The 12,879-nt window shown below is 42.2% G+C and overlaps 1 protein-coding gene across 4 annotated transcripts in view; it reads right to left on the reverse strand.

Annotated features, from left to right (window-relative positions):
* LOC128738663 (protein dead ringer-like) overlaps positions 1 to 12,879 on the reverse strand; it is a 246,917-nt gene that overhangs the window by 191,187 nt on the left and 42,851 nt on the right. For all 4 annotated transcript variants that reach the window (XM_053833976.1, XM_053833975.1, XM_053833974.1 and 1 more), the window contains exons 2-4: positions 9,710 to 9,852; positions 8,946 to 9,391; positions 3,871 to 3,971 (exon numbers count right to left, since the gene is read on the reverse strand). In XM_053833976.1, coding sequence (XP_053689951.1) covers positions 3,871 to 3,971; positions 8,946 to 9,391; positions 9,710 to 9,762 — 600 coding nt within the window. In that variant the 5' untranslated portion in view covers positions 9,763 to 9,852. The remainder of the gene's footprint in view (positions 1 to 3,870; positions 3,972 to 8,945; positions 9,392 to 9,709; positions 9,853 to 12,879) is intronic.

Consider the following 12,879-nt stretch of genomic DNA (forward strand, 5'->3'; position numbering starts at 1 on the left):
TATATGAGACTCGGCCCTAGGACCCTCGGATGAAAAGGCGGATTTTCAAGATACTGTATACCGTGACCGCTCCTAATTCTGCGCATTTTTCTTTATACAAGTATTTTTCAACATTGTACATAACTATGATCATTGCGTTATTTTTTTATAAATGTCTGTTGAATATTACGTCAATATTCACAAACGGGCCATAATATGTGAGAGCGAAATAATTTAACGTGAAAATGATAGTATTTTATATAGCAGAAAACATCGTCGTTAGCACCAACGCTAAGATTGAAAATTAACAAATTTATGATCGAAATTCTTTGCAATCATCAAATTACACAGCATGACTAGAAAGAATAATTAATTTTAGTCATGTTTTAGATAAAAAGAGTGATTGCATGCATTGCTTTCCTTAGAAAAATGCGATGCAATAAAGCGCAGATTTAGGCACAGATTTTTTATTCATGTTCCAAATTCTGCGCAGTAATGTATCCTACGAAGAAATCGCGAAAGAATACGCTATCTCACCCAAATGGCTGAGGTATAGAGGCATGAAAATTCAAGTAGAATCTTTAACTTGCATTGATTGGAATCCTGTGCTGTGTCTCGGGGTCCGAATCTACGAGCGCCAATTGATGAAACCATGTCTTCTATTTTTTTAATGTCCTACCTCATGGGGCTGTCAGAGAGTAGGGAAGTGGTTTCTATATGAAAACACAATTTTTAGTATTAGTCTAAAGTGTAATGTTCAGTATGCAGAAAACCCAAATCAATTCACCCTTCACGTTATCGAGAATAAAATATTTAAAATGAGGCAATCAAAATGATAACAATATTCCTTTGCCACCCGAATAGCACAAGAAGGCCGGATCATGGATTTAATTATGGTAATGGCTAATGTCGTATAAACAGCATGGCAGGAGTATTTATTTTCACTTTTTGGATGCGCAGAATTAGGAGCAAACATGCGCAGAATTAGGAACATGAACAACAGAGTGCGCAGAATTAGGCACCGTGGATAAGTTTACAAAACGAAAAATATACTCAATTGTTGGTCGACTTATAATTCCCATATTTTTTACCAGATATTATAGACCGTTGCACTACACGTTGCTGCTATCCACGTTGTTAATTTAAATCTGGAATACTTAGAATAGCAGAAGAATCATAAAAATGTCTTAACTGCGCAGTGTACGTTCACGGTACACTTTCTAATATCGCCCGCTCAATCTTTTAACTAGGTATCTAGATAGAAATCGTGTACAAGATGCTCAGTTGTAAGATTAGGCGGGCAAAAAATTCTACTCTTAAGAACTCTTAAAAATGGTCTCAAATTCGCAAATGTTGACCGATTTGGCTGAAATTTTGACCAAAGCCTTAGGATTGAATATAAAACAAGTGGTGTTGAGCTAAGGAATGTTGGTCATTTTTAAGGTCACTTTAAGGATCCCTGAAAGTGAAAAAAATTTAATTTTTTTATTAAATTTCATATTGAATTAAAAAAATCTCATGTAACTTTTGTAGAACCATCGTGACTGTGTATATATCCAGAAAGCTTGTCCTATTAGGTTCCCAAAAATGTATAAAAAGCTTAAAATTGCTTGGAAAATGATTGAGTTATTCATGATAGTATGTGGAGACCTAGCCAAAAAACGTCCAATAACTTGAAATTTTGGGGGTGTTAGAATGATATCAAATGTGTTTTCATGATGTACTAGGTGCGACTAACAACGTACAATAGGTCACTCAAAGTATACCAAAAAAAAAATTTTCATACCGTGTTTTTTGCAAATTTGTTGAATATTGAAGACGACTTTAAATTTGACAAAGACAATCGCATCGATCTGCACGTCTGCATCGATTCTAAAAAATGAGGGGACGCATGGTAGTTGTTTGCCAACCCGGGTGTTCAAAGTTTTCTCTTGAGAAAACTGCAGAAAATTAAGAATTCTAGCCAAAACTAAAACTGTTAGTAATTCATAATCTTTCTAGTTACAGCTAACTCCTAGGTTTACCCGAGTGCTAGTTTGCTAAACTTGATTTTCTATCAATACGATGTCGAACCAGCTAGTACCTTAAAAGCTTCTGATACCAAACATAATTTTTTTCATCCATCCATAACCCGCCGTCATACAACGACACCAATTCCTGATAGATACATTAAATTCCCAAGAAATCAACCTTCCTGTCCGCTGTCCCCTGCGGATTTTCACATCGACGCACCGCAAGCAGAAACACGAAATTGATCACCATCCATTTAGGAACACGCTGATTTCCCTTCGCCAGGTTGTACAAATAAACCTCAATTTAGTTTTCTATTTATTTTAATTTGAATCCCGAGCCAATACATTTCCGCGTCGTCGGTTGGTGCACCGCCCGCAATCTTCCGTTCCCTTCTTCGATCATATACGATCCAAGTTGACGCTAGTGGATCCGAACGATCCGGGATCCCGTTTCTCCCCCCACTACGCGGTGGAAAATCACGACATGATGCATCGATCAGTCTCTCTTTCTTTTCCCTTTCTCCCAAGGGAATCAATGTGGCTCAAATCACTCGATAGCAGGTTCGATGGAATCATCAACGGTGGTTAGTTTATTTCGATGCGAATTGACGTAGGGAAAGTTAGAAAAATTGTGTTGTCAGCAGTTTACCTATAATTAAGTTTTCAATTGAAATACCTGCAGCTTCATGGCTTGCAATTTGATCGCAATTTATTGCCTTTCTTCTGATCCAACTTGTACCTACAGTACGGTATTGCACTTTCTACATGCCTTGGTGAACGAACTCTCCGTGTGAAATAAACGCACCCCGCGTTGAGAGTTAATCATGAATATTCATTAACAAACTGGCAGACCACTTATTGGATTTACCTCACCGCCCACCACCCATTGCTTCCCATCCTCACCATCCATCGGTTGGGTATCATTCGAAGAAAGACAAAAGGATTTGCACGTTTCGCAATTAAACGATTCCATTCGACACGGCCCAAAGCCACACAACACGAGAAATGATTGCCGACGCGGTCATTACATCGACGCATTCGACGAGAATAAATTATCAACAGAAATGTGTGTAGTGTGGTAGCTGGGTCCTGCTACCACCTTCCCGTTGCGTTAGTTACCAGCACTCACCAATGCCCCAAAGTCCACACAGAGCTTAGATTTAATGCAAAACGCTTTCATGCGCGAATTACAATCAATCAACAACTCATTAGCGTGATTTATAGCGCGTCGTTCCAGGCTAAGCTATTATTGTTTTTTTTGGTTTCATAGTAGGATGTGGTGCAAATACTCTACGTACCTAATGAGTTTCTGTATCATTACTACCTGACTGTGAAGTAATTTAGCAAATCATGTTTCAGTTCAACCAAAATAGGCAAAAACTAAACAGAATCAAAATTTCAAATGTGTTACACTCAAGTACTTTTTTTACACGGTTTGTTTTTTCGATTATTAAGAACGGGGAAACTTATGGACCATTCCTTTATTTCTCAATACATTTGGGAGAGGCCCGACATTCGTCATGTAGTTTGTAAATGGTTTCTTAGTTGCACCGTTTATGAGTAATCGAAAAAACAAACCGTGTAAAAAAGGCTTGAGTGTAATCTTCGTCAAATTTTCAAAATTTAATTTAAAAAATAAAAATTTTAAGATTTGACAATGCCAAACAATAATTATCTAGATTGAGACCTTGTAATTGCAATAAATAATAGGCTCTTTGAATGAAGGTGACCACAATAACATAGCCTACTTACTGCAATACGCATATATGGAAGACAAAAAAAAACAAAAGAAAACCAAATCGAACGAACAATAATAATAGAAGTCCATCGAAGTCAACTTCGAACTTCGGACGAAAAGAGTGAACAAAAGGACACTTACCTGTCGGACCTGTTTGAACTGCTCTTCAAAGCTCCAGCCGTTGTTTTGCTGCGATGAGTTGGACGTTTCGCTCGAGGCCGACGAATTCGAACCCGGGTTTGCTGGAGGAACATGGGAAAAAAGTAAAAGCAAAAAAGAACATTATGAGTCAACCGAATTATGATTATTTATGGTGAAAATTTCCCACTACTAGGAGAACAATTGTATTATGTATTTATAGATTCGCTTTTTCGTGTTTGAGACAGAATATTGTGTGACAGGTGGAAAGCATCAGGCAACAGGGTGTTAGGTAGCTTAGTGCAAATATTTCAGGGGGTAATAGAGGACCATATTTGATGAAAAAAAATCCTTCTATGCATATAGTCAAATCTCAATCGTTACAGAGTTATTGAACATTTTTAGTTTTCGGTTCTGTTTACCTTAAATTAGCTCTGGTAGGTACAAAAACTGTGCCAGCTAGCTCAATTCTGTAACTTTCATTCAAAAGCTGAAAAAATTTGGACCGAAAATTACTTTTAAACCTCCTACTTCATGAGATTTAGTAACTTTTTAGAAGCAAAAAGCTTGAAAATAGGTGTTTCTCAAGACATTTTTATCGAATTTCTCCTAAAAATGTGCGATAAAACTGATTGCTGTTATTCACTAGTTAAAAGCTCTAGTTCCGTTACACAGTTCGTTCTTTGACGTAAAACGTCTATCTCTTCTAGTTTCGTTGCAATTTCATTTTAAACGTGTGGTTTTTAGTGTTGAATTAGTATAGAATTTTAGTATGTGTATGAAATGGAGAGAGTTACCTGGAAGGAGCGTCAAACATAGCACTGGCTCTCTCAAGCTCCCACCTGGCGCCTCCACACAGATCTAAGTCAAATAATGACGGTCGATGGCCTTACCCGGAAATGCTTCATGTACTTACTGAAGCAGCTAAGCTAGGATGTGCGAACTAGAGCGCCTGTTCTCCAGGTGAGGGGCGGCTCAGACAGCGTCTGTCTCGTAACGGGCGGCTGAATATGAAATGCTGTATCCCGCAAGCTATACTTAAGATGGCAGACCCATTAGTGGGATGTAGGTATCGCGACCCCGGTGAGGTAGTATACCGAAAACTCAATTACCACGAACAACGAACAAAGAAATTCAGGACAGAAAAATCGGTATAGGACACGGCAAGGGACAAGAAAACGATTAAGGGATAACGATTGGAAACTTGGTACCTGGAATGTCCGAACTCTCCATGAACCGGCACGGGCTGGCTTGCTTGCTCGAGAGCTGCATCAACTCGGAGTGGAGATCGCTGCTATTCAGGAAGTTCGGTGGCCAAATTCCGAAGAAAGGGAGTTCCGTGCAGTAGACCCTATTGCAGGCACTTCTTTCAAGTACCACATCTACTACAGTGGCGGTAAGAAAGCTGAACATGGAGTCGGTATCGTAGTGTTGGGAAAACAAAAGCAACGAGTTATCCGGTGGAGGCCCGTAGATGACCGTATATGCGTGTTGAGGATTAAGGGCAAATTCTTCAACTATAGCCTAATCAACTTATACGCACCGATAAATGATAAATCCGATGATGCTAAAGACGAGTTTTACGACAGACTTGAGAGGACCTATGGAGAGTGCCCAAAACACGACGTGAAAATCATCATCGGAGATGCAAACGCGCAGATCGGGAGGGAGGAATTCTTCCGTCCAGTTATTGGAAGACATAGCCTGCATCTGTCGATAAATGACAACGGTCTGAGGCTCGTAAATTTTGTCGCGGCCAGAGGGATGGCCATCTGTAGCACCTACTTTTCACGTTTGAATATTCGGAAACACACCTGGAGGCATCCAAATGGAGACTCTAGCTCTCAGATCGATCATGTCTTGATTGAAGGTCGACACTTTTCGAATGTTATCGATGTACGGTCTTTTCGTGGACCAAATATCGACTCTGACCACTATCTCGTAATGAGTAAGATTCGCCAGAGAGTGCCAGAGAGTGACAGATGAAAAGAACCAGGCCAGGAGTCGCATGCTCACTGCGGCAACGCGTCAAAACAGATAGAGATACAGAGAGACTAGAGCTGCGGAAAAAAGAATCCATCGTCTAAAGAAACGCGAGTACGAGGACCACGTGCTCGCCGGCGCAGGGAGGAGCGATACGCCAGCAACGACACACGAAGTTTCTATAAAACGTTGAGATGCAGGAATTTTGCCATGCCTGTGATGTGCAATGATAGTGCTGGCAACCTGCTTACCGACAAAACGGCGGTAGCAGCCAGGTGGAAGGAGCACTTTCAGACACTGTTGAATGGAGAGGTAAATGCGGAGATCAGCAGGAACAGGATAGAAATTGTAAGCGATGGTCAAGCTGTGGAGCCTCCAACACAGGAGGAGGTTAAGAAGGCAATCAGTGAGCTGAAAAACGGTAAGGCTGCTGGGAAGGACGGTATCCCGGCTGAACTTCTAAAAGCGGGGAGCGAGCGGCTGTACGAAGCAATCCACCGGATCATTGTCAGGATCTGGGAGGAAGAACAAATGCCGGAGGAGTGGTTAGATGGCCTCATTTGCCCGATTTTCAAAAAGGGACATCGAATGGAGTGCAAAAACTATCGAGGAATTACATTGCTCAATTCTGCCTACAAGGTGCTTTCCCCTATCCTGTCCTGCAGACTGAGACCGTTAGCGGAGTCCTTCGCCGACGAGTACCAAGCTGGTTTTTGTCAGGGTCGCTCCACGACGGATCAGATGTTTACCCTGCGTCAGTTGCTAGACAAGTTCCGGGAGTACAACTTGCAGATATACCATCTGTTTGTGAACTTTAAAGCGGCGTACGATTCAGTTAAACGAAATGCGCTGTGGCAGATAATGCTAGGATATGGTTTTCCGACGAAACTAGTTACGCTGATTCGTGCGACGCTGGACGGATTCAAATCATGCGTTAGAATAGCGGGTAAGACCTCAGCTGCTTTCGTGACGTTGGATGGACTGAAGCGAGGGAATGCACTCTTTAACCTGCTATTCAACATTGCCTTGGAAGGTGCATTACGAAGGGCAAACGTGGAAAGGAATGGGACTATCATCACGAAATCTCACATGCTTCTTGGTTTCGTTCTTGGTTTCTTGTATGACGTCGATATCATCGGAATCAACCGTAGAGCAGTGGAAGAGGCCTTCAGTCCCTTTAAAAGGGAAGCTGCGAGATTGGGACTTACCATTAACACTGCCAAAACGAAGTACATAGTTGCTGGTAGGGAACGTGGGAGCCCAAGTGGTGTTGGTGCCGGGGTGGAGTTAGATGGGGAACGATATGAAGTAGTGGAGGAATGTATATACCTTGGTACACTCGTGACATGTGACAACGATGTAAGCCGCGAAGTGAAACGACGAGTTGCAGCAGCGAATCGGGCTTTCTACGGATTAAGTAGCCAGCTGAAGTCCCGTAGTTTGCAAATTCGCACAAAACTGGCGCTCTACAGAACACTAATCCTCCCGATGGCCCTTTACGGACACGAATCATGGACACTAAAGGAAGCTGATCGGCGAGTTCTTGGGGGTTTTGAGCGTAAAATTCTGCGATCTATACTGGCAAAATGGAAAATGGAGTGTGGCGCAGACGCATGAGCTGTACCAAGTATACAAATAAGCTGATATAGTGAAGGTAGTGCAATGTGGCAGACTGCGGTGGGCTGGACACGTGGCCAGAATGCCCGATGAAAGAGGAGCCAAAACTATTTATAGCAGAGAACCAGGAAGAGGCCGTAGACTCCTAGGCAGACCCCGCACCCGGTGGGAGTGTGCTGTCGAAGACGATGCACGTTCAGCTGGTGTTCGTGGGGATTGGAGAACGGCAGCCCAGGACCGACGGTACTGGAGGACCATAATTCGTTCGGCGCAGGATCGGTAACGGACCGTTGCCACTAAAGAAAGTAAGTATTAGTATAGAAAACTGTAAGAACTCACACATCACGCATAGCACACTAGATCAACGCGTGCGACGGACACGGTTAGACGCATATGGAAAACAGTTTCGAAACTGACTTCTCGGCTCTCTCTGGGACGTTTCTGAAAACGATTGCAGTATTAATATGTATTCTCCCGAAGCACTCGCAGACATTCACCTTTGCTATGGCTTCGCTAATTATGTAGCAACGACAGCCCAGCAGGAGTATGGTTGTAGTTTGTAGATTTTCTGATCGCCGGCTACCTAATGCAAGTAAGTGAACACTCCAGAAGGGTTCATTGTTGTTGCACAATTATTTTAACTCAGACAACGCACCGTCGCTTCCGAGAAGGAACGTTGTTTTCAACGAGGCTTGGAGGGAAACCTTAGCCTTATCAGCAAGTGGTATCAGCGATTGACCCTAAAATTTTGTGGCACAGTCGCTTGTCACCATGGAGGTATGGAAAGTGCTGAACCGGGTAAAAATGCTTCCTTTCCACACTACAGGTTCAAGAGCTGCTGCCAGCAAATGAACCTAAGCGGCTTGAGTTTTGCAAGATCATCAACAGTAAAACTGGAGGCGAACCCTTAATTCATAAAAAACATTGTTGTTGTTTTCATACGTGTCAGGCTGTGTTCATCGCACGCGGTAATGTGCTATGCATGATGTATGAATGTGCTATGCATGATGTATGAATTCCTGCAATTTTCAGATACTAATTTAACACCTAATATGATACGTTTAAAATAAAATTGCGACGAAACTAAAAGAGATAAGCGTTTTACGTCAAAGAACGAATTGGAGCACGGTAGCAGAGCTTTAAATTGGTGAATAGCAGCAATCAGTTTTAGCACACATTTTTAGGAGAAGCTTGTTAAAAACGTCGTGAGAAACACTTATTTCTCAATGTCTGTCTGTCTGTCTGACTGACAGGTTTTGTTTTTCTCGAGCAAACTGTAGTTGATTTAAATCTTGACAAAATTTTCTTGAAATTTTTCATTTTTCAACTAGTTTCGTAGTGCTTCTTAACAAAAATTAAAAATTATATCTACAAAATTTTCAATTCGCGGAATAATTGATAATATTTATACCTAATCTGTGATTGAAACTTGTTAAATGAAACTATTTAGTAGAAAACTAAATTTAGTCGATACTCACCATCCTTGCTGATCGGCGGATTGGGCAACGTGAATGGATAATTGCCACCATTTGAAGAGCCCCCAATGCCACTGCTAGTTCCGCCGGAACCGTTACTGTTCAAACCTGCACTTCTCGGATCGACACTACCGTACACATTACCACTTCCGACTGCCTGCGGTGACTGTTGTTGCTGCAGCTGCGGCTGCTGTGACTGGTGCTGCTGCTGCAGTGCACCTGTACCGAAATTTGCATGCAGTGAAGCCGCAAAGTCACTCTGATCCCCCAGCCCCAGTCCCACTTTCATGTCCCGCACTTGCATCTTTAACTTTTCCAGCACATCCCCGTGTGGCAAACCGGACAAACCCGACAGTCCGGACAGATTTGGTACGTTCATGTTCAGTGCCGAGAGATTGCCGAGTACCCCCAGCGGGTGGCTTTGGCCAAACTGAGACGAATGGGTCGAACTATCGGGGAAAGATTAAATGCGAAAAAAATACAGAACGGTTAGAAATGAAACAAATTGATCATAAGTTAATTAAATTAGGTGGAATGGATAGACGTTGATTAACATGAGATTTCAGGGGCGTCCCAAGCAACAAATTCTAGACCATCGCATTGATTACATTTTCATGAATGCGATGAAAATCAGTGTACATATTTATAATTTTAACAGTGCAATAAAATCAAACCACCTCACTCTAGTCAGGACGCCCCTTTAGTCCCCACTGGCCCCACAGTCTACCATACAGCACGATTATTATTTGCCATTTTCACGAACTTACCTCAGCTCTGAGTGATGATCTGGACTGCGGCCAAATTCCATCCCGGAAGTCATGTTATTCTGGCTGGCTGGCTGCGCAGTCCGCTTGTCTATATTAACGCCTTTCTCGACGTGGGAATTACCCTCACCAACGTCCCAATCAGGCTGCAGAGAGATAGAAAAAGAGCAAAAAAAAAGAAAAATAATAAATTCAAATCGAAATTAACCAGTCTCCAGCATCTTTCGCGGGGAGACGCGAATGATTAATCGTAAGTACGCGACATCGAAATTTATTCGCTGGGGACGCAGTAGCTCAATCACGCCCAAACGGGGGCGCCAGCGATCTTCGCTAAACAGCATTCCCATCGTTACGGACGTGTGCATACATCATGTTGCCGTATACTTTGTAGTGGTCTATTCCGGGGGAGCATCTGAAACATTTTCCACCAAGTAACTGCGGCTAGCTGCGGTCGTAGCCGGTTGTAGTGGGAAGCAGAAGAGGAGAAGAAAGCACTTACTTTGCGCTGAAGAACGACCCGCCCGAGAGACGCGAAGCGGTGATAAAATGTATCCCCGATAATGATGATGTTTTATGGGATTAACGTGTGTAGATTCGGGGATGTTAAAGTGTCAAATTAATTAAATTAATGTAAATTTTATCGTCGTCGCTTAGCGATCGCATAGGGTGACCGATTTATTCGGAATTTGTGTGTAAACTGAACAGAATTCCTGCAGTCCACACTATGTTTTTATGGTAAATGCCTGCATTATCATTGTTGGGTAGCATGTCATTTTCATTGTGCAACTTTCCCTGATTCATTACATTTTGGCTACTCATAAATGACGTATTGACCAGGACTCATATTGAATGATAACGTGATCGCTAACGCTCGCAGTTATGAATCCTTTATATTTACAAAACGTTTCACACTTGATGGTGCCGAGCACTAATTGGAAATCTAAGCATTGTTTGCGTGTGCCTTACATTTAAATTTGGCTTAGAAATCAAGCGCACGGAGTCCCCAGGCACCCGAAGACCACGAGACGCAGTATCATTGCAAGAAACATCTTACGTGTCCAATAATCCATTATTTGAAACTGTTGGCGCTACTTTACAATTTAATCGATTGTCTTAAATTTGAAAATGGCTGTTTTCAAAGATTTTTGCAACGAACGAGGCACGAAAGCAAGCAACGCTGAACACAAGGTTATACCAATTCAAATTTTAAAGTTTCAAAATCACCTACCAAATAATAAAGTATGAGATTAATAAATTGTCCTGGTAAAAAAACAAAGTCTTCGGTTTAAGCGTTCTATCTAAGACCTGACCCTTCTTTATCGACAGACTTCACAGCCGGATATTAGAGTACAGGGCAGCGACTAAGTATCGGTAAGTATCGACTAGCGTGAAACCTGTTGACCGCGATCCAGAGTATGGCACCCTGGTATAAATACCATACTAGAGGATTCCCCTGTAGTGTGTAATGTGTGTTGTTTATACATTACTTAGATAGTTGCTGGTAGCGTGTAACGGTACAGAGGGAAAGTGTCAGAGTGAGTTAACAGCTTCCCGCGTGAAATGGGGATGTCGTGAGATGGTGAACAAGCAGGATATCACACTGAGGAGGAAAAAGCGCCAATAAGAGGACAGAGATCGTGAAGAATTGGAACAACAGGGGTAATGAAACGCACAAGATCTATGAGTAGATTAATCAGTCTCATAAGGGCTACCTACACACCGAAACCTGACCACAAATAAGTGCGAGATGGTCGACTGGTGAAAGCAGTTCATCAATGAGTACCTCAATGGCTCAACGGTGATATAATGGAAGTTATCATGGAAGTATGCATTGAAAAAATGAACAGATTTTAGCGAATTTTCATACGAATCCACTCATGCATCTCCAATCGTAGAAATTCTGTTCTGTACAGAAAAATTTGACAGTTGTCATTTGTCAGTTGATTTGCAGCAGCCATCGCGAAAACAGTCAATCAACTACGCTCGATGTTTTGTTCGTATTGCCAGCTTCATCCCGGAGCAAAGAAGTTGGATATTGTAAAACACTTCGTGTTTGTCGGACATAGTCGATCTTGCATTTAGAATATCCTCTCCCTTTTGGAAGATGGCGAGAATGTTGAACGAAAACCTGGTTCCGACCGTCCTACGGTGCAGCAAAAGCTGAACAGGAAGACCGAGAGCTATGGGGCCTCATCGTTCGGCGCCTTGTACCGGGAGGTCGAAGCAACCGCGACGTCGTGGTCATAATGGATATTGACCTACTTGACGCTGGAAAGCAACGACTGGTAGAGGATCGGATACTTTATGTCCCCCACCAAAGATGTAAGTGATGACATATCTTCCACGCATAGTTCACGAAGTAGGATTTTCTGTGGCTGACGATCAGCCAGACCTGGCCATGGCTCATAATGCGAAGAGTCACTGGAGGAGATGGACCGGCTAAAGATAAACGTTATACCGAAGACCACCAATTCTCCCAACGACCCCTAGCTGCGAGCAATAGAAAATTTTTGGGCGAACCTCAATCGGAGGATCTACTGTAATGATTTCGTGGCCAAAACGGATAAGTAGCTGATTGCCAAGACGAAAGTGCTGAAGAATATGACGAAATCCATCTTTTCAGTGGCTATGGCTAAGATTGTGGCCAACTCCCGTAAGATCGTTCGATAAACGTAGAAATTTGTTCCTTTGAATTATCTTTTGAATTTAAGTGCTGGTGAGAGTACGGCATAGGGGAACAAGGGGTAAGAAGGCCCGGCGGGGTAAGAGGGACCACATCGATTTCGTCAAGAAATCCATAAATTTTCTACAAATGCCCCAGTATGTTTTGTTTATTAGCCTATCTAAACACTTTCGAGACAACCTGTGGCACTCGGCCGTATCCAACGTCAAAACTAGGATCAAAACAAACTTTTCGTTCGCAGTGTCTTCATGCGATATAATTTCAGCAACAACAAATTTAAGGTTTTTCAGCAAAAAAAGCTATGTATTTTGTCGTTTCTCTTACCACTGACTTTAATTGGGCAATTCTTGTTCTGTGTGTGGCGGAAAAGGTATATAAAATAGTACGGATTGAGAGATAAAAGCAAAATATTGTAAATTGTTAACTAGGGGTAAGACGGGCCATTTTTCACGGGGTAAAAGGGCCATACGTCATAGTGCTCATAATTGCC

The sequence above is a fragment of the Sabethes cyaneus genome, chromosome 2 (assembly GCF_943734655.1).
Source record: "Sabethes cyaneus chromosome 2, idSabCyanKW18_F2, whole genome shotgun sequence".
Lineage (NCBI taxonomy): Eukaryota > Metazoa > Arthropoda > Insecta > Diptera > Culicidae > Sabethes > Sabethes cyaneus.